Genomic DNA, 21,045 nt, shown 5'->3' on the forward strand with positions numbered 1-21,045 from the left:
CTTAATAATAATCCATTAAATATTCTTAAAAAAATTTTTTTTCTTATTTGGAAGGCAGATCAACAGAGAGGGGAGCTTTTTCATCCACTGGTTCACTCCCAAAATGGTCACAACATCCAGGTCTGGGCCAGGCTAAATCCACGACCTAGGAGTTCATCCTGGTATCCTACATGGACAGCAGAAGCCCAAGGACTTGGGCCATCATCTGCTGCCTTCCCAGGCACATAGCAGAGAGGTGGATAGGAAGTGGAGTGACTAGAACTCAAATCAGTGCTTCAGTGTGAGATGCCAACATCACAAGCTGAAGTTTAACTTGCTGGGTCACAAAGCTGGCTCAGATGTTCTTCTAATTCACATCAATTTAGGAATATTTGTATTTTATAAAAAATATATTTAGCTCTTAAGTTTTTCCTATCTTAACCTGTGTATTTCTTTCTTCTACCAGAATTTATAATTCTTGCAGTCTTAGGAGCATTGTCCTCAGAAGAGATATTTAATCACACAACTAATACTGTTCTTCAGTTCTTTATTAATTTAAAGGAAAGTGTTCATTTGATGTAAGAAGAAAGGCTGTAACTCACTTTCATATGCATCTCTCTCATAAATAGCTGTCTGTCCATAGAATGAATCTTAGGTGTAAGGGCCAGCCCACCATCTCCCTGCAATTCATATTGATTTAACTGTATTTGTAAAATTATAAATAGGGACATTTGTCATTTGTACTAAGAAAGTCCAGCCACCTCACCCCACCATAAGTAGTTCTTTGGCCAAAAAAGATTTTCATTCATGAAACATTTGTGTATATAACATGATATACTACAGCCCCCCCTTATCTTTGGGGGATATATTCTGTGTGCCCCCGCCCCGCCATGGATGCCAAATTCTATATATAGGAAAGTAATTAAAATTGGTTTGGGAAAAATGAAATTATGTATGGTTTAATTATATTTTCACAATGTTTTTGAAGTGATTTCCTTATACTATGTTGTTTTCTCCTGTACATACATTTACATGGTAGACTTTAGTTTATAAATTAGGCATAGTAAGAGATTAACAATAGCTACAATTATAACAATATATCATAATAAAAGCTATATGTATGAATGTGTGCTCTCTCAATATTTCATATTAAACTCTCCTTTGTTCTTATTGACAAGGAGTAACAAAATATAAATAAGGAGAGATAACTATATTGCACATAGTATGAGCTCATCAAATTAGAGCTCATTAAATTCTACCTTAAAAAATTTGTAGTATACTTGAATTGATAAATGTTCTGTATTCAAGGTAGAAAATAAATGCTATAGAAGAAAATTAGATTAAGTTCTCTAGAAGAATAGGTTGTAGAAGGGAGCAGACAGGATTAAGCAACATTTCATGACACTTGCTGGAAAAGAAAAATTAACAATTAAAAATATTGAACAGAGAGGAATTTTTCTGGGTATAAGAAACAATGTGTAATCTGTAGAGGTGGAAAATTCAGGGCTTGTTTGAGGAGACTTCAAAAAAATATGGAAAATTCATGTTATGAAAAAGTAAATGGATTTCACTTTTTTGCATCAAAATAAACTTAATTTTTCATAAACTTTTTGAAGTCCCTTCCTGTGAGAAATACTGAGTAACCTGATTTGGAAGATGAAGGATGGAGAAACAAAGTGGGAAAAGTATTCTGGTACAAAGTCAAGGGAAGCCAAATGTATGTCAGGCTAAGAAATCTGTAATGTTATCTTGTTTTTTTTTTAAGTGCCCTAGCAGTGCCATTTAGATTTCTCTCTCTTTCTTTCTTTCTTTCTTTCTCTCTTTCTCTCTTTCTCTCTCTCTTTCTCTCTTTCTCTCTTTCTTTCTCTCTCTCTTTCTCTCTTTCTTTCTCTCTCTCTTTCTCTCTCTCTTTCTCTCTCTTTCTCTCTTTCTTTTTTTTTTTTTTTTTTTTTTTTTAAGAAGTAGAGAGCCAGCACAAGCTCTCATGCACTGACTGACTCTTCAAATGATTGCAACATTCTGTCTAGGACCAAAGCTAGGAACCTGGAACTCAATCCAGGTCTCCCACAGGAGTGATAAGGACCCAATTATTTGAGCCATCACTACTGCTTCCCAGGTCTGCATTAGCAGGAAACTGTAGTCAGAAGCAGGAGGTATGTACTAAACCCAGGAACATCACTAGGAAACTGGAATATTGGTAGCTGAGTTTCCCTTTTCATAGGTAGTAGGAAAATTCATTCACATTTCTACCCATGACTGCTTCTGCTGTTTGGTTAGCTAAGTGTTTGGGAACTTTGAGCAATAAATGTCTTGTTACCACATTCAGGTGCTAAAATAAACATGTAGTCTTTTAACATATATAACAGTGAAGTTAATTATCATATTAAAATTTATTTTATGAAGCAATCAGTTGAAAGAAAAAGATGAGTTTTCTCTGATCTGGTATAATTTTGTGGTTTTTGAAGGGAGTATGTGTCAGCATATGTCATTTTATAGAGATGTAACAAACAGATCACAGAAGGGTTCACCCCTTTGGAGGTTAGCTCTTGTCCTTTCAGTTTAACTTTCAGTTTTTACATGTCTGGCAAACGGGGACATCTGACCTACCTACCTTTCAGGGAAATTGGGAGATTAAACTATATAATGTGCTTGATTTTGCTGTAGAAGCTGCAACACTTTACAAATGTAAGATAAGGATTTATGAGAAGTAAATCCTCATGCTATGTTGAGGAGTTATAATATAACTATTTTATATAATGTTGTATAATGTTGAATATTATGATATATATTATGTATTTCTATCCTTTCTCCTTGGTGTCCTATCTAGTATTTAAGAATTTGCTAAAACTCTCACTTTAAATGCAATACTTGTAAGAAGGAATTTATAATAAATCTCCTTTCCAGCTCTTGTCTCCAGACTCCTTCCACCCAGGTGATAAATCTTATTCTCTAAATTTTCCTTTTTTAAAGTTCCAGAATTCTCTCAGCTTTAATAGTCAAACAGTGTTTTAGAATTATATTTGGCTGGTCTCAATCCTGTCACATCTATCCTTTTGTAAAACCATTGTTTGGAATTATCCCTTTCCATTCCTTCTACTACTCTTTATGCTCTCATGTGCAAAGTATTAAAACGTTGTTTTCACTGGCTGCTTTATTTCCTTCCTAGTCAAACTCTGGTTACAGTATAGAATAGATTTTGCTTTCTGAAAAGCCATGTTTGTTTTCTAACTCAGAAACCTATACTCTTCCCAGTGCTTGCAGGAGAAAATTCAAACAATTTAGTTAAGCATTCAGAGTATCCTCTGGTTTATCTTCTATCTCTTACACTGTCCCTTATCTAGACCATTCTTATTCTGCAACTAGGCCATATACATTCTTGACTGTTAGCCACAGAAAAGCCATATTGCTTGTAATTTTAAACCACATGTTAAAAAAATGCATTTCTAGGTAGTTTGAAAATTAACTTTTGTCCTAGTGCCTTTTTTAAAAAAAACTTGTTAACCTTTTGGGTACATTTAATCTTTTATTACTAAGGAATTGAAGGTGATAATGGAGCAGTTCAAGTAACCAACCATTTGATATCTTTGATACTCTTTGGCTTCCAACCAATTCCTGCTATGAGCGTGTGGTCTTGAATATCATCCTAAGACTTTCAGCTTTGTCTTTGATATGAACAAATAGAGAATTTCCCACAGATTAAAAGCAAAACACTTTTCACTTCAGGAAATGTCATCTGAAAAATATAGGAAGGGTTGGCATTGTGGTGTGGCAGGTAAAGCTGCTGCTTGTGACACTGACATCCCATATGGATGCTGGCTCAAGTCCTGGCTGCTCTACTTCCAATCCAGCTCCCTGCTCATAGCATGGGAAAAGTGGTGAAAAATGGCCCAGGTACTTGGATCCCTGCTACCCAAGTGGGAGACCTGGATGAAGCTAATACCTAAAATATATAGAGAACTTAATTATCTGGCTAAAAGAAAGAATCTCAGTGCTCTCTTGTCCCCTCATAATATGATTCTTTATATTGCAAGGTACTTCTGTTACAGTTGTATCTACATGTGTATAGGAAGGTGGTAAAGTAGGATCCAGTATGCAACCCCAGTGTTCCCTGGGGGTACCTAAGGGCATGCCTAAATTTTAGGCATAACAAAAGCAAGAAGAGTCTGGTAGGTGTTTGGATTTGCAAATATGTTTCTCATAAAGTCTCCTTGTTTAAAAGAGAGAATCCCTATGGAGATGTGAAAGAAAATCAAGAGGGCCTGTGTGTTGTAGCGCTTCAGGTTAAGCTGCCATCTGCAACACCAGCATCCCATATACTGCTTTCCTACGCCATTAGCAGAGAGAGCACGATTAGAAGAGCAGCCGGGACTCGAACTGGAGCCCATATGGGATGCTAGCACAACAGGCCAAGGCTTAACCTATGGTGCCACAGTGTACATGAGAAATCTTTGAATAATATTGAAGACTGAATGCTGCAGGTTACGAGTTATATTAGAAAATATTAGTTAATATTCTCGTGTTTAACTCAGGGTGTCTCAGCTTTGGCTGAAATTTATCTTCAATTATCTCCTTAGTACTTCTGAAACATTTGTGGATACTAATGGTTTCTCAACCAAGGTTGATTTTTGCCATTCATCATCCCCTCTCAGGAAATTTGACAATGTCCAGAAACATTTTCACTGCTGTAACTTGGGAAAGACAGTTGTACTAACTGGCATCTACTTCGTAAAAGCCAGAGATGCTACTAAAAATGCAAAGGACACTGCCCATAACGAAGAGCTATCTAGTCCAAAATATCAGTAACCCACTGGTTCACTTCCCAATGGCTGCCATGGCTGGGGCTGGTCCAAGCTGAAACTGAGAATCAGGATCTCAATGCAGGTCTCTCCCAGAGTGGCAGGGATGTAACTATTTGAACCTCATTGCCCTCTGCCTCCTAGGGTGTGCATTAGCAAGAAATTGGAATTGGGAATGAAACCGGGACTTGAACCCATATGAGATGTGGGTATCCCAAGTAGTAACTCACCTGATAGGCCAATGCCCTGCCCCAAGTTGAAATTTTCTTTTATGATGTGAAATAATGGTCCAGTTTCATTCTTCTGCATGTGAGTATCCAGTTTGGAAATAAATATTTGAAAAATTTTATGAGTATTTTAGAATATAGATAGCAAATTGTAAATGCAGCAGTATTTTTTTTCAACTGTTTTGTCCATGTTAATCTTATTTTGTCTCAAGGCAATTGTATGGCCTAGAATATCAAGGTGAGAATAGGAACTTGTAAATTAAATCTTTCAATTGCTATGTGTTTTTTCTTTTAGATGTATTTATTTATTTATTTATAAGTCAGAGTGACAGAGAGAGAAAGCGAGATCTTCATCTGCTAGTTCATTCCCCAAATACCCACAACAGCCAGGAGTAGACAAGGCTGAAGCCAGGGCCCAGGAACTCCATCTGGGTCTCCCAAGTGTGTGTTAGGCACCCAAATACTTGAGCCATCATCCACTGCTTCCCAGGTGCATTAGCAGGAATCTGAATCAGAAGCGCAGAGTAGCCAACACTTGAACCAGGCATTCTCACATAGGATGTGGGTATTCCAAGCAGCAGCTTCACATGCCATGCCTCAGTGTCTCCCCCAGATGTGTTTTATATATGTTTTTTTTTTTTTTTGCCAGGACTAGAAAAGCTACCAGATCTCTGAATGTTTGCATCTGAAAAAGATTTATCTTCTAATCTAATGATATTGCCTTATTGTTATCTAACTGAATCAAGTGTTTGGAATCGTGTGGGCTTTTTTTCTGCCCATGAAAGCAGATGATTTGAGTGATTTTTAAGTTGTTACTCATATTGCCTTTATTCTCCTTTGAGATCTTTATTTATTAGATTTTTACTTTGAAGACTCTTTTATTATGAGAAGTTTGCTTCTATTCTTTACAAATTTAAGTGGCATTGTGCATTCTAAATGCAGTTAGTTTTAAAGCTATGAGAAAAGCATTGGCTTTTTTGGAATGCCGTTATCTAAATGATACTATCTGAAACCTAAAACATGAACTTTGTGGAATTTTAGAAATGTCCTTATTGTAGGACTTGTCAGAGTATTCCATTGAAAACCAAACACAGGACATTGCACTTGGTCTTTTAGGGGGCCTGATTTGTCTGTTTTATGAATTTGCTTAATAGTTTTTAAAGTAATTTTTATTTTATATGTGGTTTAAAATTTTCTTAATATTAAAAAGTTTTTTAGTTCTGTAATTTAAGAAGTAATTTTTCAATTAAATATTGAGTGATCTATTTACTTTTGTTTAAATTGTGCCTTTTTTACTGACTAATAATTTCTGAGGAAATATCCTCCATGACTAGCCCCAAATATATTTCCATTAAACTTCTATTCACTTAGTTTTGTACATAACTAAATTCTTTCTATAAATATGTGTGGCCTGTTCATTGTTAGAAAATTAAATTTATTCAGAGTTAAACATTTATTGGGTAAATAGGGTCATTTATGTGATGCTAGTATATGACTTGTTTTTGGAATATACAGTGATCTTTTTTCTTTTTAAAGATTTATTTATTTAAATTAGGCTAAGGGAGATCGATGTTCCAGCTGCTGGTTCACTCCCCCCGATGGCTGCATGGGGCTGCCAGCTGAAGCCAGCAGCCTGGAACTGAAGCCAGGATCCCTTATGTGGTTGGCAGTGATCCAAGTACTTGACCACCTTCTGTTGCTTTCTCAGGCTCATTGGCAGGGAACTGGATCGGAAGTGGAGCAGCTGGCACTTAGTGCTCTGATAACTTGCTGCACCACAATACCAACCTCCCAATGATGGTCTTTTAATCAGTCTCTTTCAGATACAGTTTCCGTGCAACAAGATGTCATCTAAACTGTGTGATTTGAGGTTTTGTTTTTTTTTTTAAAGTCAGCTAAATAGATATACTACATTAAAATTCCCTAATTTTAAATGTTTGACTTAATGAGTTTTTAAAAGCATCATTGAAGTATAATTTACATTCTATAAAATTCATATGTTTTTATGGATATGGTGTGAATTTTGGTAAATTTATATAATATTGAAATTAATTTTTAAACACTAGTTTCACAGGGAAAAAAATTTCCTCATGTCCTTTTGAGGTGACTCTCTACTCCCACCCTTTGCCCCAGGAAACCACCAAACTGCTTTCTGTTACAGTATTAATTTTGCCCTTTCTAGAAATTTCATATAAATGGAATCATACAGTGTGGACTCTAATATTTGGGATTATGTTTTTTAGGCCATCCATGTTGTCATGTATATCAGTAGAACATCTTTTTTATTGCTAAACAGAATTCCATATTTTTAATTAATTAATTATTTTGAGAGACAGATAGATAAAGAGAGGTCCCATCTGTTGGTTCACTTTCTAAATGCTGTGACAGCCTGAGCTTGGCCAAGGTCAGAGGTGGAAGCTCAGAATGCAAGGCTCTCACATGGGTGGCTAGGACCCAACCACTTAAGCCATCGCTGCTTCCTCCCAGGGTCCAGCCTTAGCAGGAAGCTGGAGTCAGGAGCCAGAGCTCATCATCAGACACTGATATTGGACTCAGGCATCCCATCCAAAGTCTTCACTGCGGGGCCCAAGGCCCACCCTGTGACTGGCGTCTTTAACTTCTGTTTTCCAGATTCAGCTATATTGTAGGATATGTGTGTACTTCATTTCTCTTTATAAAATAATACTACTTCTTTATGAATCTACAACTTTTGATTCATCAGTTGATAGGCATTTTAATTTTTTCTTTTTGACTGTTTATAATGCTATGAATGTTTTTGCATGTACTTTTACCTGTAAATGTATGTTTTCATTTCTGTTGCTGTATACCTAGGAACAGAATTGCTGGGATGTAGGATAACTATTTTTAACCTTTTGAGGAACTGCCAGATTTTTCAGTGTGGCTGCATCTTTTGACATTCCCAACAGCACTAATACACAGCAACATTGATTGTAATTCATGTCCCTTAGAGACTGGGGTGGTGGTGGTAATGGTGTATTTTTATGACTGTATACTAAGAAATTTTACCTATCTGTAAACAGAGTTTGGTGTTATATTGATTAAGCTTTCTTTTTCCCCTCAAAGACACTACAGACTTCTTCACTTGATTAAGTTTTGTTTTTCTATTTTACAGATTAAGAAAGTTAGCCTGAGTTTTATGAAAAACCAAAGAACAGAAACTAAGGACAGTAGACAAGGTTTTTCCAGTTTGCACAATGTAAGTTCTTTTCACTGTTCTTGGCCTGAGTCCTATGTTAGCTGACAAAGCTGTTTCTATGGAAACAAGTAGTCCAACCTCTTAGAATGTCAGAGGAATGCTGATGACTTAAAATGAGACATCCCAGCTGCTGGTTAAAGGGCAGTATTTGTTGTAGAAGTGGGAGAAGGATGAATTGAAAAATATTCTAGAGTTCTGGACTCTAGTATAGACTGAAGATGGTTATGCATATCCATTTCTCTTTGCCTAAAAATTAGAGTAGTAATTATGTAGAAAACTGTATTTCTGCTAACCTTCTTGCATCCCAGCTCTTACATAAATGATTCTGTTGTTACCAAGTTTTCTGTGGGCCTGTACCTCTTAAGCTATTTTCAGTTCCCTTAATCTCAGTCATTCGCATTTATTGAAGCTTGTTTAGCTTCCTTTTACAGAACTCTGTCTCCCATAACCAAACAAAACCTTTCTCCATCTTTTTGCTATGCTGTGTGAAATAGACACTAAATTCTACTAATTATATAACTTAAATATTTCTTCATTATAACTTTTCTTCATTATCATTGTCTTAGTGTTCAGGACTCCATTTCTTTCTTTCTTTTTTTAATGATTTATTTACTTATTTGAAAGGGTTACAGAGAGAGAGCAGTCTTCCATTCGCTGATTCTCTCCCCCAAATGGCCGCAGTGGCTGGTGCTGGGCCAGGCCAGGCTGAAGCCAAGAGTCAGGAGTTTCCTCTGGATCTCCCACACTTTAGGTGCAGGGGCCCAGGCATTTGGGCTGTCCTCTGCTACTCTCCCAAGCACATTAGCAGGGAGCTGGATCAGAAGTAGAGCATCCAGGTCTCCAACTAACACCCATATAGGATGCCAGCATTGCAAATGGTGGCTTAACCTGCAACACCATAACGCCCGCCCCAGGGACTGTTTCTTATGAGTGCTTTCAAACTGATCTCATTGCCACCCTACGGTCAGTCTTCTATGCTTGGACACTTCAGAGTGATATTTCTGTAAAATTGCATATGATCACAACATTTTCTGCTCAATATCTTTTAATGATTCTTACCAATTTCAAGATAAAGGTCTTTAGCTCTAAAACTCGTCTCAATCTGGTCTCCTGCTTGCGTTTTCAGTTTTATCCTTTTACATGCTCCCATTCGTCCCATCCAGCTTGATTATCTTCTATTCTGTTCTCTGAAAGTACCATTCTCACACTCTTCCTTCCTGTTGATCATGTGATTTCATCTGCCTGGATCATATTCTACTGTCTGTCTGATTTTTAGTTGCCTATTGAAATACAGTCCATAGAAATGTATCCTTATGGTTTGAGTATTTCCAAACGTCCTTTACCACAGCCTGTTTAGAGTCCATTGTCTGTGTATTTATGTTCTATGAATTTATGCCATTCTAAATTTAGTTGAACAAATATTTATTAGGCAATCCCTATATGTTGTGTATTACCTAAGCACTGGGAGTAAAAAATTAGACAGTGATTCCTGTCTCTAATAAATTCTTTGCTGTCTCCCAGTAGAATGTGAACACTCCAATGCAGATAACCGAAATGAAATTGTAAGTGGATTATTATCAGGTTGCAAAGTTTTTCTGACAGTTAAAGATTAGATCTAGATAGTCAGTCATGACGATAGTCCAAGCATGAGAATTCTGACCCAGATCACACCTGGCTCAGTCCCTTGTACATGACTTTCAGTTTTCCCTCATGATTTAGTGCAAAGAATAGCAATAAATAACCTTAGAGTTTTAATATCAGTTCATAAGTTTTATAGACTAGCTTATGTTTTTTACTAGCATAAGTAAAAATGCATGGTTAATTATTAAATTTTATTTTATTTTATTTTTTTGACAGAGTTATAGGCAGTGTGAGAGAGAGAGAGAGAAAGGTCTTCCTTCCATTGGTTCACTCCCCAAATGCCCTCTACGGGCAGAGCTGTGCCGATCCGAAGCCAGGAGCCAGGTGTTTCTTCCTGGTCTCCCATGTGGGTGCAGGGCCCAAACACCTGGGCCATCCTCTACTGCCCTCTTGGGCCACAGCAGAGAGCTGGACTGGAAGAGAAGCAACCGGGACTAGAACCCGGCGCCCATATGGGATGCTGGCGCTGCAGGCAGAGGATTAACTAAGTGAGCCACGGCACTGGCCCCAAATTTTATTTACTTTTATTTATTTATTTATTTTGGACAGACAGAGTTAGACAGTGAAAGAGATTCAGAGAGAAAGGTCTTCCTTCCTTTGGTTCACCCCCCTAAATGGCCGCTATGGCTGGCGCTGCACTGATCCGAAGCCAGGAGCCAAGTGCTTCCTCCTGGTCTCCCATGCAGGTGCAGGGCCCAAGCACTTGGGCCATCCTCCACTGCACTCCCGGGCCACAGCAGAGAGCTTGACTTGGAAGAGGAGCAACCAGGACAGAATCCGGTGCCCCAACTGGGACTAGAACCCAGGGTGCTGGTACTGCAGGTAGAGGATTAGCCAAGTGAGCTGCAGCTCCGGCCCCAAATTTTATTTAATTTAATTAATTAATTTAGTTATTTTTTGACAGGCAGAGTGGACAGTGAGAGAGAGAGACAGAGAGAAAGGTCTTCCTTTTCCATTGGTTCACCCCTCAATGGCCACTGCGGCCAGCGCACCACACTGATCTGAAGCCAGGAGCCAGGTACTTCTCCTGGTCTCCATTGCGGGTGCAGAGCCCAAAGATTTGGCCATCCTCTACTGCCTTCTGGGGCCATAGCAGAGAGCTGGACAGGAAGAGGAGCAACTGGGACTAGAACCCGGTATGCCGGCACTGCAGGCGGAGGATTAGCCTATTGAGCCAAATTTTATTTTTAATACACAGTAATTGTTGTAAGTAGTGAAGGTTGAGAGTTTTAAATTTCTGGAAATATATATACTCGGATTATTAAAATTAAGCATAGCACTACTATAACTCCTGTAGAAGTTTCTGCTTACTTGTAATAAAAATAGTTTTAAATAAATTTTAAATAAATTTGAATTTGCATTTGTATATGATCAACGTATAAAATTTAAGAATTGATTTAAATCTAAATGCTCTCATTTTAATGCAAAAGAAGGCAAGCTACTGTCAATAAAGTACTTATGTGTAGATCACATAGTTAAAAAGAAACTAAAATTTGAATGGAAGACAGAATCTACCAAAATTCTTACAAAAATGTAATTCATATGGCTCATGTGACATACATACATTTTTCTGATCAGTGGTGTGGTAGTCTTCCTCATAGTCTAGAAGAATTTGTCTTAAACAGTCTATCTTCTGTCTCTATTTTCACTGACCTGAGACATTTGAGGAAGATTGGTTGGCATTTGAAATATTGCCTGGAAAAACTCTAATTTTGCTTAGTTGGCATTGTACTCTAACCAACCTATTTATTGAAGTAATATTTAACTCAAGGAGGTAGTAGGTTTATTATTGTAAATATTTTTAAAGTCTTGAGTGAATGAAGACTAATTAGATTTAATGTGTGGGTTTACAAACACACAAACAATCTGCCTATTTATGCCTGAGAAATGGCTTGATGCCAGTGTAATCCAGCACAAAATTTTTTTTAAAGATTTATTTATTTATTTAAAAAAGTTACAGAGAGTCAGGGAGAGAGAGAGAGATCTTCCATCTGCTGGTTCACTTTCCAAATGGCTGCAACTACCGGAGCTGGGCTGATCCGAAGCCAGGAGCTTCTTCCGGGTCTCCCACCCAGGTGCAAGGGCCCGAGGAGTTAGGCCATCTTCAGTTGCTTTCCCAGGCCATCACAGAGAGCTGGATCAGAAGTGGAGCAGCCAGGACTTGAACCAGCACCGTATGGGATGCCAGCATTGCAGGCATGGCTCTACCTGTTACATCACAGCACCAGCCCCAATAAAATTTTTTTTTTAATGTGTTGATGGGATTTTTAAATAGAATCAAATTAATACTAATAATATAAGTATATATTTTTTGTTTTGTAACTTGCATATATTGTTTAAAACTCAGAACAATTCTGCAAATAAATTTTTTAAGTAAATCTGAGATTTTGAGGGAGAAATTGTTCTTAAATCAGAAAGCTAGAGGAAGTAGTAGAGCCAGAATGAAAGTACAGTTTTTGGGGCCCTGCATCCATATGGGAGATCTGGAAGAAGCTCCAGGCTCCTGGCTTTGGCCACCTGGGTGTAGCCTTAGGATTTGGGAAGTTAAGCAGCTGATGGAAGACTTCTGTCTGTCTCTCCTTCTCTCTCTCTAACTCTGCCTTTCAAATAAATAAAATAAATCTTAAAAAAAGGAAAGAAAATTCAGTTTTCTCTTTGCTCTACAGTATGGCTTCTAAAACTTTTGACTTGAACAGATACTACTATTTTCTCTAAATAAATCCTCATAATCATTTACCCCAGTTCCTTCTTTTAATCTGACTAGTCATAAAGATAATAACCCAGGAAGGCCTTTTCTGACTTTGTGTAGTTTTATCCTGTAGATGCCTTAATGGTAATTGAAGTTGGGTTTCTTCTTCATCTCAAAAACTCCTAGAAATTAGTGAATTGTTCCCTAAAATACTGCCTGTTTTCAAGTGAGCTACTGACATGGCCTCGCTATATGCTAGATCAGTTGATTAAGTTTCTTTACAGAAACTAGGAAGTTATTTCAATCCCATGTATTAGTTAATTGAACATAAAATACAATGTTGAAACTACAAAAGATGATTAAAACACCTTTTTTATGAGCAACTTTCTCTACCAAACCAGTCACCAAAACTGTATTTTCTCACTTGCTGTATATAATTTTTCTTAGTATGCTTTAAATTCTTGAGAGAAGACTTTTTTCTTTTACAACACGTTGATTTCCAGAGAATTATCTGTAAAATGAAAGTACTTAATCTACATAGTAATATAATATTGTATGCTTATTAGATATTTTCTATATTGTGTGAAGATTAGAAGTAAGCTTTGTACAATCTGCTTTTATAATTCTTATATTCCCCTCCCCCATTTTTCCCCTTAGATTTCCTTCATGGATACTTTTTCATAGCGTTATTATGTGATGTAAGAATTTTTTTTGAAGTAACATGGATTTTATACTACCAAATCTCAAGAGAATTGCCTTTATAGGAAAAATTGATTTATAGAAATTGGTGCAAGTTCATATAGATAACCATGACAACATCCCATATGAATGGGCATGTCACAGAAGAATCAGACAGTGAAGTAAAAAATGTTGGTCTTGCATCACCAGAGGAACATTCAAAGCACCGAGAGATGGCTGTGGACTGTCCTGGAGATTTGGGCACCAGGATGATGCCAGTTCGGCGAAGTGCACAGTTGGAGCGTATTCGGCAACAGCAGGAAGACATGAGACGTAGGCGAGAAGAAGAAGGGAAAAAACAAGAACTTGACCTTAATTCCTCCATGAGACTTAAGAAACTGGCTCAAATTCCTCCAAAAACTGGAATAGATAACCCTATATTTGATACAGAGGAAGGAATTATCTTAGAAAGTCCTCATTATGCTGTGAAAATATTAGGTAAGTAAAAATAGCAGAATTATAGAAAATGTTTTGATTTAGTTCATCTGTATCTTAATATAAATGTGTTTGGAAAGGAAGAGGGATTTAAGAGAATATAAGTAATGGCAATTTAAATTCTAGGCCAAGAACACCTCTTTTTTTTGGAAAGGCTGTGTGACTGATTGCTTACTGTTAGCCACATAGAGCTAAAGCTTATGGCATAAATGTTCAGTCATTGTGACATGATTTTTAGATACAAAAAGATTTGCATGTGGCCTAATTTGAAGTCCTGAAATGTACTTTTTATATCAAACTCACAAACTGTTATATCAAAATACTGAAAAGCAGTTTTCAGATTTTGAATTTCTGTATGTCATAAGTTTATAAAAGTGATAAAATTATTAACTAATGTTCTGTTTGGTGTCTTAATAAGATGAGCTAAGATGAGCTGGTGTTGTTCATATGGCATCAGACACATAAAGCACAGCTCAGATTTCCCTGTACTGTTTCGAAATTTTAGTCTTGTGGGGAAAAACAAAAACAAAAACAAAAACTAGTCCAATGAGATATTAATAGAAACAGGCAAACAAAAAGAGTTCTGTGACTAAATGCATTTTGAGAACTCTGAGTTAAATGAATTAACAGTTTCTTATTACAGCATTTCTTGGAGTGTTTTGAATGTTGCTAGGCTTGAATCTATATGAGAGATTGATACAGAATGCAGACTTAGAATATTTGGTCATTGAATTTACTGTCCATCCTCCTGCGAATATTTGGTCATTGAATTTACTGTCCATCCTCCTGCGCATAAGTGCTTACTGAACTAATGTTAAGAATTGGTAAAAGTCAATTTGAGAAATGCTGCCTTATATTGTTAATTTCTGCTACCTTTTAAACTAGGCCAACTCAAATGTAGTATTTTATTTCTTGGTGATTTACTGGTTTTTAGATGTGAAAAGGAATATAATTCATCTTTTCTGTGGAAGGAAAGAATTTTTGTTTTATTGTCATCATTTTGCCATTCATTTAAGTCCCACATTAGGTGCTTTAACAAACACCATTCTATAAAATACCTGTTACAATCCTGTTAACAGATGATAATCTTAATTTTGTTGATAAAGAAATGTAAACTCAGCCGGCGCCGCGGCTCACTAGGCTAATCCTCTGCCTTGCGGTGCCGGCACACCGGGTTCTAGTCCCGGTCAGGGCGCCGGATTCTGTCCTGGTTGCCCCTCTTCCAGGCCAGCTCTCTGCTGTGGCCAGGGAGTGCAGTGGAGGATGGCCCAAGTGCTTGGGCCCTGCACCCCATGGGAGACCAGGAGAAGTACCTGGCTCCTGCCATCGGATCAGTGCAGTGCACCGGCCGCAGCACGCCGGCCGCGGCGGCCATTGGAGGGTGAACCAACGGCAAAGGAAGACCTTTCTCTCTGTCTCTCTCTCTCACTGTCCACTCTGCCTGTCAAAAAATCAAAAAAAAAAAAAAAAAAAAAAAAAAGAAATGTAAACTCAGTTAAATCACTTACTTAAGATGCCGAGCTAGTAAGTGGTAGAACTGAGTTTGAATTTGCCAGATCAGGAGTTGATATACAGCACAAAGCGGAAGGGTTTGAGTCAAGGCTGAGATTCAGCCTGTACTGTACTCATAAGGCTAGGGAAGTGGGTACCAAATTTTTTCTGATTTGTTCACAACTACCAGGTATACATTAAGTCTTTCAAGTTTGGAACAGTTTCTACTATATCACATCTGTTTTTGTTTTGCCTGTATCAGTAGTTTAAACTTTAAATTTCATGTTTCCATGAAAATGTTTAACTTACAAATTTGATCATGATCCCCATTTCAAATGTGTGTGTTCCTCTCTGTCTTAAGAAATCATAGATACATGTTCAGTGATAGTTTGTCTTCAGATGGATATTGTAATTTCAATGAAAACTTTGAAATTACATATTTTGTCAGTATAATTATATGAATGGTTTTATTAGAGTAAAAATACTTTATTCCTGATTGCTTCTTAATAGCTTTCATTTCCTGCCACTCCATTATTTATTTATTTATTTATTAAATACTCTATAAATATTCTTTATTGGAGAAAATTTATGTTGTTATATATTCAGCCCAAGCCTAAATTGAATCTTCTGCTTTTCTGTGTAAGTTCCTTTAAGACTAACATAATTGTTATCAGCGTTACTTAGAATCAACTCATATGTATTGCTTGTTGGCCTTTTGGCTAAGATCAAGTGTAGAATCAATACATGTACTTATCACAATAAAGAAACAAATATAAGGTTTCTTCAGAAAGTTTGAGGAAAATGAAATTAAAAGATGTTTATTTTGGTGCAAAAAATTTTTAAGACCATGAACACAATAAATCTTCAAAAATTTCATGAAACTGTATTATGAAAAAATTATTCATGGATTTCAAAATTTGTACTAAAATGCTCTATTTTTTTCCCCTGTATTGCTGGTTTAAACTTGTAATTCAGTTTTTTCCATGAAAATCTACAACGTAAGACAGATTGTCTTAAGGGAAAACTAGAGTTTTGTTTTATTTTTGCCTGAGTTTAGAAAATAGAACCTATTTGCTCATTGCTGACTTTTCTCCAAGTTTAATTTAAAGGACAGCTGTATTTTCTTCCAATCTGTAATCCAGTGTGGTTTTCAAAAATACCTTCGTATGATCCTTGAACTTAAGGATGTTTTACATTTTTTACTTGAGTAATTTGAAATGTAGCAACAGCTATTTATAAGTAATTTCTTGGACATGAGAAAATTTTGAGAAATAAGTGATAGATTTAATGTTAACAGACTCAACACAAATGTCTACTTAGAGTTAACATGAAAAGCTAGAATAAGCTGTTTTCTGTCAGTCACAACCACAGTGTTTGAATATACTGAATTTGAAGTTTTAATTTATAAGGAAGCGTAATGGCTTTTGACCAAACTTTTTTTTTCCTGTTTATAATGTGCTAGCACATCAAACTGTAATAGAAGTACTCCCTTGCAATTGTACGTGTCTCCTTGCCAGTTTTTGATTAGTGCACACACTACAGGAAACAACTCCTCAGCCTTTTTCACAGCCAGAAACAGCAGCCTTGTTTGAAAAGAGGGAAAGTTGGGGCAACTGATTTATTTCTTTGAGAGGGAGCCTTCGGTTTCCAAGTGATACATCATTTACCTGTGAGTAGAAAACATACTCCTGAAACTGTACTTAGAAAAGTTAGGTTTTTAATTGTCAGGAGTTTTCTTGAATGAAAATAATTGTAAATTTGGCAGTGCTTAATAATAAAAGTAGGGGGATAGAATTGATGGAAAATTCTCAGAAGATAACTGAAATGTCTTGTTTAAAAGCAGTTTGAATTGGATTGAAAATTAGAAAATAGTGATATAGCAATTTAGTTCCAGTAATTATTATACAGTATAAAAATTTTGATGTATTAAGGAGGCTTCCTTAAAATTGGCATTAGTTTTTAGGACTTGCTTTGCTACAAGTAAAAAGTGTTGTCTTTGTTCTCTTTCAGAATCAAGGCAAATTTACCTTCTGAGAAAAATACTGAGAAAGGAACAGGATACTGGTTAGAGTGGGATGAGGTGTACCGTAGGGTAGTTCAGATATTTCTAGATGTTAGATTTCACTGTGTTTGTGCTTACAGATAACTAATTTTGGGCCAGTGATGTAGATAAGTGGATGCAGTGGATAGAGTATTTAGAAAGAAAGCCATCTATCTTAGAAAAATGAAAAGTATGAGCTTGTTTTGATGTAGAACTTTTTTCATAATACATGGAAAATACTTATTTTGAGAAAATTGTGCATTGATTTCTTTTTTTATACCAAAATTTTTAATTTCATTTTCAGTGTACTTTTTGAAATACCCTCAAATGTGACAGTGTGTGTGGTTGTTATACCCTTGATGAGACATAAGAGAAGCATACACACCCATCCACCATATAGCCATGGTGACCTGTTTTCTGGTTAATAGATTATCCTAATTTGTAATTAGGAGTTTTCCAATCTAAGCCATATTAGAAGAAAATTTAAAAAAGGAAGAAAGCTAGGATGAATACAGTTAAAGGATAAAACATTTCATATTATTAATAACATATTTCAGTCTTGATTAATGCCTGTATATTTGAAAGTAAAATAGCTTTCCTACAGTTCTATAATTAACTGACTTTGATTGACTATATGATATACTGGAATTTTGTCTGATTGTGATAAGCTTTTTTTAAGATTGGCTTTGAAAAGTTTAGGGGCAGGAATTTAGTACAGAGGTTAAGGTGATACTTGGGAATCCTACATCCCATTTAGGAGTTTATGATCCAACTCTGCTTTAGATTCCAGCTTCCTGTAATGCATACCCTGAGAGGCAACAGTTAATGGCTGAAGTGGTTGGGTCTCTGCCACCCATGTATGAGACCTGGATTGAGTTCTGGGTTCCTGGCTTCAGCCTGGCCCAGCCATGGCTGTTTGAGTCATTTGAGGAATGAACCAGCAGATGGGACCTCTGTCTCTGTCTCTATCTGCCTTTCAAATAAATGAAAATAATAAAATTGTAAAGTGTGGGTAGACTTTACAAAAATAAAGATAGAGCTTATTTAAAGCTAACAAAATTCTACTGCCAATAAATCTTGAGTTTTAGTTTTTAGCCCCTCTGGGATGGCAATTCATTTTGCTATCAAGTTTTTCTTTAACTGCTGTAGATATTTCCAAACAAATTTTTATTAGCTGTTCTTTTGGAGACTTCTTCTGGACATGAAACGATTAAACTTGTTAGTACTAGGTTTTAATATTTAAAGTGTGAAGACTATTGGAGAGTTTTCTGATTTAGTTAAATGGCTAAAATTAGTGCTAACCAAAAAAGTAAAAATTAAAAAATTCAGGGGCCAGTGTCATGGAGTAGCAGGTTAAGCCACCGCCTGCAATGCTAGCATACCATATGAGCACCAGGTTCAAGCCCTGCTACTCTATGTCCTTTTTTTTTTTTTAAAGATTTTATTTTTTTACCTGAGAGGTAGAGTTATAGACAGAGAGAGAGAGAGAGAAAGGTCTTCCATCTGCTGGTCCACTCCCCAAATGGCCACAAGGGCCAGAGCTGAGCCAGTCCAAAGCCAGGAGCTTCGTCTGGGTCTATCGCCTGGGTGCAAGGCCCAAGCCTTTGGGCCATCTTCTGCTTTCCCAGGCCACAAGCAGAGAGCTGGATCAGAAGAGCAGCTAGGTCTCTAACCAGCACCCATATAGGATACGGTCACCGCAGGCGGAAACCTAGCCCCCTACGCCACAACGTTGCCCCGCTACTCTACTTGTGACCCAGCAGCTCCCTTTTAATTTGCATGGGGAAGGCAGTGGAAGGTGGCCCAAGTACTTGGGCCCACGTGGGAGACCCTGATAGAGTTCCAAGCCCTTGGCTTCAGAGCCATTTGGAGAGTGAATCAGTGGATGGAAGATCTTATTCTTTCTCTCTGCCTTTCAAATAAAATAAACCTTTAAAAAATATAAAAATTCGTAGTATTATATCTATAATTGTATAAATTGTATAAATTTTGGTTAAGTATGGATAACTAAAAAAAGCACTACATCAGTATTTTACAAAATACTTCAAATTTTCTTACTACTTATCAGTAGATTTTAACTTTTCCTTCTTTTTTTTTTTTTTTAAAGATTTTATTTATTTATTTGAGAGGTAGAGTTACTGACAGTGAGAGGGAGAGACAGAGAGGTCTTCCACCCGCTGGTTCACTCCCCAGATGGCTGCAATGGCCAGAGCTGCATTGATCCGAAGCCAGGAGCTAGGAGCTTCTTCCCAGTCTCCCACGTGGGTGCAGGGACCCAATGACTTGGGCCATCTTCCACTGCTTTCCCAGGCCACAGCAAAGAGCTGGATTGGAAGAGGGGCAACCGGAACTAGAACTGGCGCCCCTATGGGATGCCGGCGCCGCAGGTGGAGGATTAACCTATTGCTCCACAGCGCCGGCCCCAACTTTTCCTTCTTTCAAAGAGTTACTTCATCATTTTGTAGCACATTCAGAAATGTATGTCATAGTTGTATTGAAAGTGCAGGAACCTCAGAGTCAGAACTAGTACTTTTTAAGATTTTCTTTCTTCTTTTATTTTGAAAGGCAGAATTACAGAAAGAGGGGGAGAGACAGAGAGGTAGTTCACTCTTCAAATGGCCATAGTGGCCGGGGCTGGGCCAGGCTGAAGCCGGGAGCTAAGAGTTTCTTCCAGGTCTCCCATGTAGATTCAGGGGCCCAAACACTTGAGCCACCTTCCACTGCTTTCTCAGGCACATTAGCGGGGAACTGGATCGGAAATGGAGCAGCTGGATCTTGAACTGGCGCCCATATGGGATGTTGGCATTGCAAGCTGAGGCTCCACCTGCTACACCATGATTCCAGCCCCCCAGTACACTTTAAAAAAAATGCTTATATATTTGGAAGGTAGAATGACAGATCTGTCTTCTTTTGGTTCACTCTCAGAATGCCTATAATGGTAGGCAGGCTTTTGGCAGTGGCCAGGAACTCTCCATCTGGTTCTCCCATGTAGGTGTATATTAACAAGAAGCCAGAACAGAAGCAAAGTGGGATTTGAACCAGACACTCTGATGAGGGACACAAGACATCTGAACATCTTCACTGCCATGCCAGATGCTGGGCCTGAGCTTAAATACATTTTATTGTCACTTAAATCGTATAGACCTTGGGCAACTTAATTTTTCTGAGCCTCAGTTAAAGAGTTTCCTCAAGAACCAAATGAAAAAATATATATGTAAATGACACAGTATAATTTGAAAAAATTTATTTTTGCAAGATCCAGAAGCTACCAGAGATCATCTACCCTTTAATACATAGTTAATTTGTGTATCTTAACCAGTCATTTTTAAATTTCATTTTAAAGTAACAGCTTTATTAAAATACAATTCTTTTAGAAGTATAAAAAATGTAGAATTCATTTTTAGTATATTCACATGGCCATGCAACCATCACCATCATATAATTACAAAATGTCTTCCTCAACCTAAAAGGAATCTCCATACCCATTAGCAGGCACTGACTCCCCATTCTCCCTTCTTCCGAGCCCCCTTTCAACCACTAGTTTATACTCTCTGTCTTTTGGGTTTGCTTATTCTGGAATATCATTATGAATGGAATCATGCAGTGTGTGCCCTTTTGTGATGGGCCTCTTCTCAAAGGTTTTTAAGGTTCATCCATGTTGCAGTGTAAATAAGTACTTTATGGGTTTTTTAGAACTGAATATTCCATTGTATAGCTATACTACTTTTTGTGCTATTTTGTTTATCTATTCATTTATTGGTGAAGGGTTTGGATTATTTACTTGTTTTCAG

General features: G+C 37.1%; 1 protein-coding gene across 4 annotated transcripts in view; it reads left to right on the plus strand.

Annotated features, from left to right (window-relative positions):
* Window positions 1–21,045, plus strand: part of PALS1 (protein associated with LIN7 1, MAGUK p55 family member) — an 80,045-nt gene that overhangs the window by 17,060 nt on the left and 41,940 nt on the right. For 3 of the 4 annotated variants that reach the window (XM_017349352.3, XM_070065123.1, XM_017349353.3), the window contains exons 2-3: window positions 8,136–8,219; window positions 13,207–13,725. In XM_017349352.3, the coding sequence (XP_017204841.1) occupies window positions 13,359–13,725 (367 nt within the window). In that variant the 5' untranslated portion in view covers window positions 8,136–8,219; window positions 13,207–13,358. The remainder of the gene's footprint in view (window positions 1–8,135; window positions 8,220–13,206; window positions 13,726–21,045) is intronic. The other variant, XM_002719520.5, reaches the window with a different exon arrangement.

The sequence above is a fragment of the Oryctolagus cuniculus genome, chromosome 20 (genome assembly GCF_964237555.1).
Source record: "Oryctolagus cuniculus chromosome 20, mOryCun1.1, whole genome shotgun sequence".
In the NCBI taxonomy this organism is placed as follows: Eukaryota; Metazoa; Chordata; class Mammalia; order Lagomorpha; family Leporidae; genus Oryctolagus; species Oryctolagus cuniculus.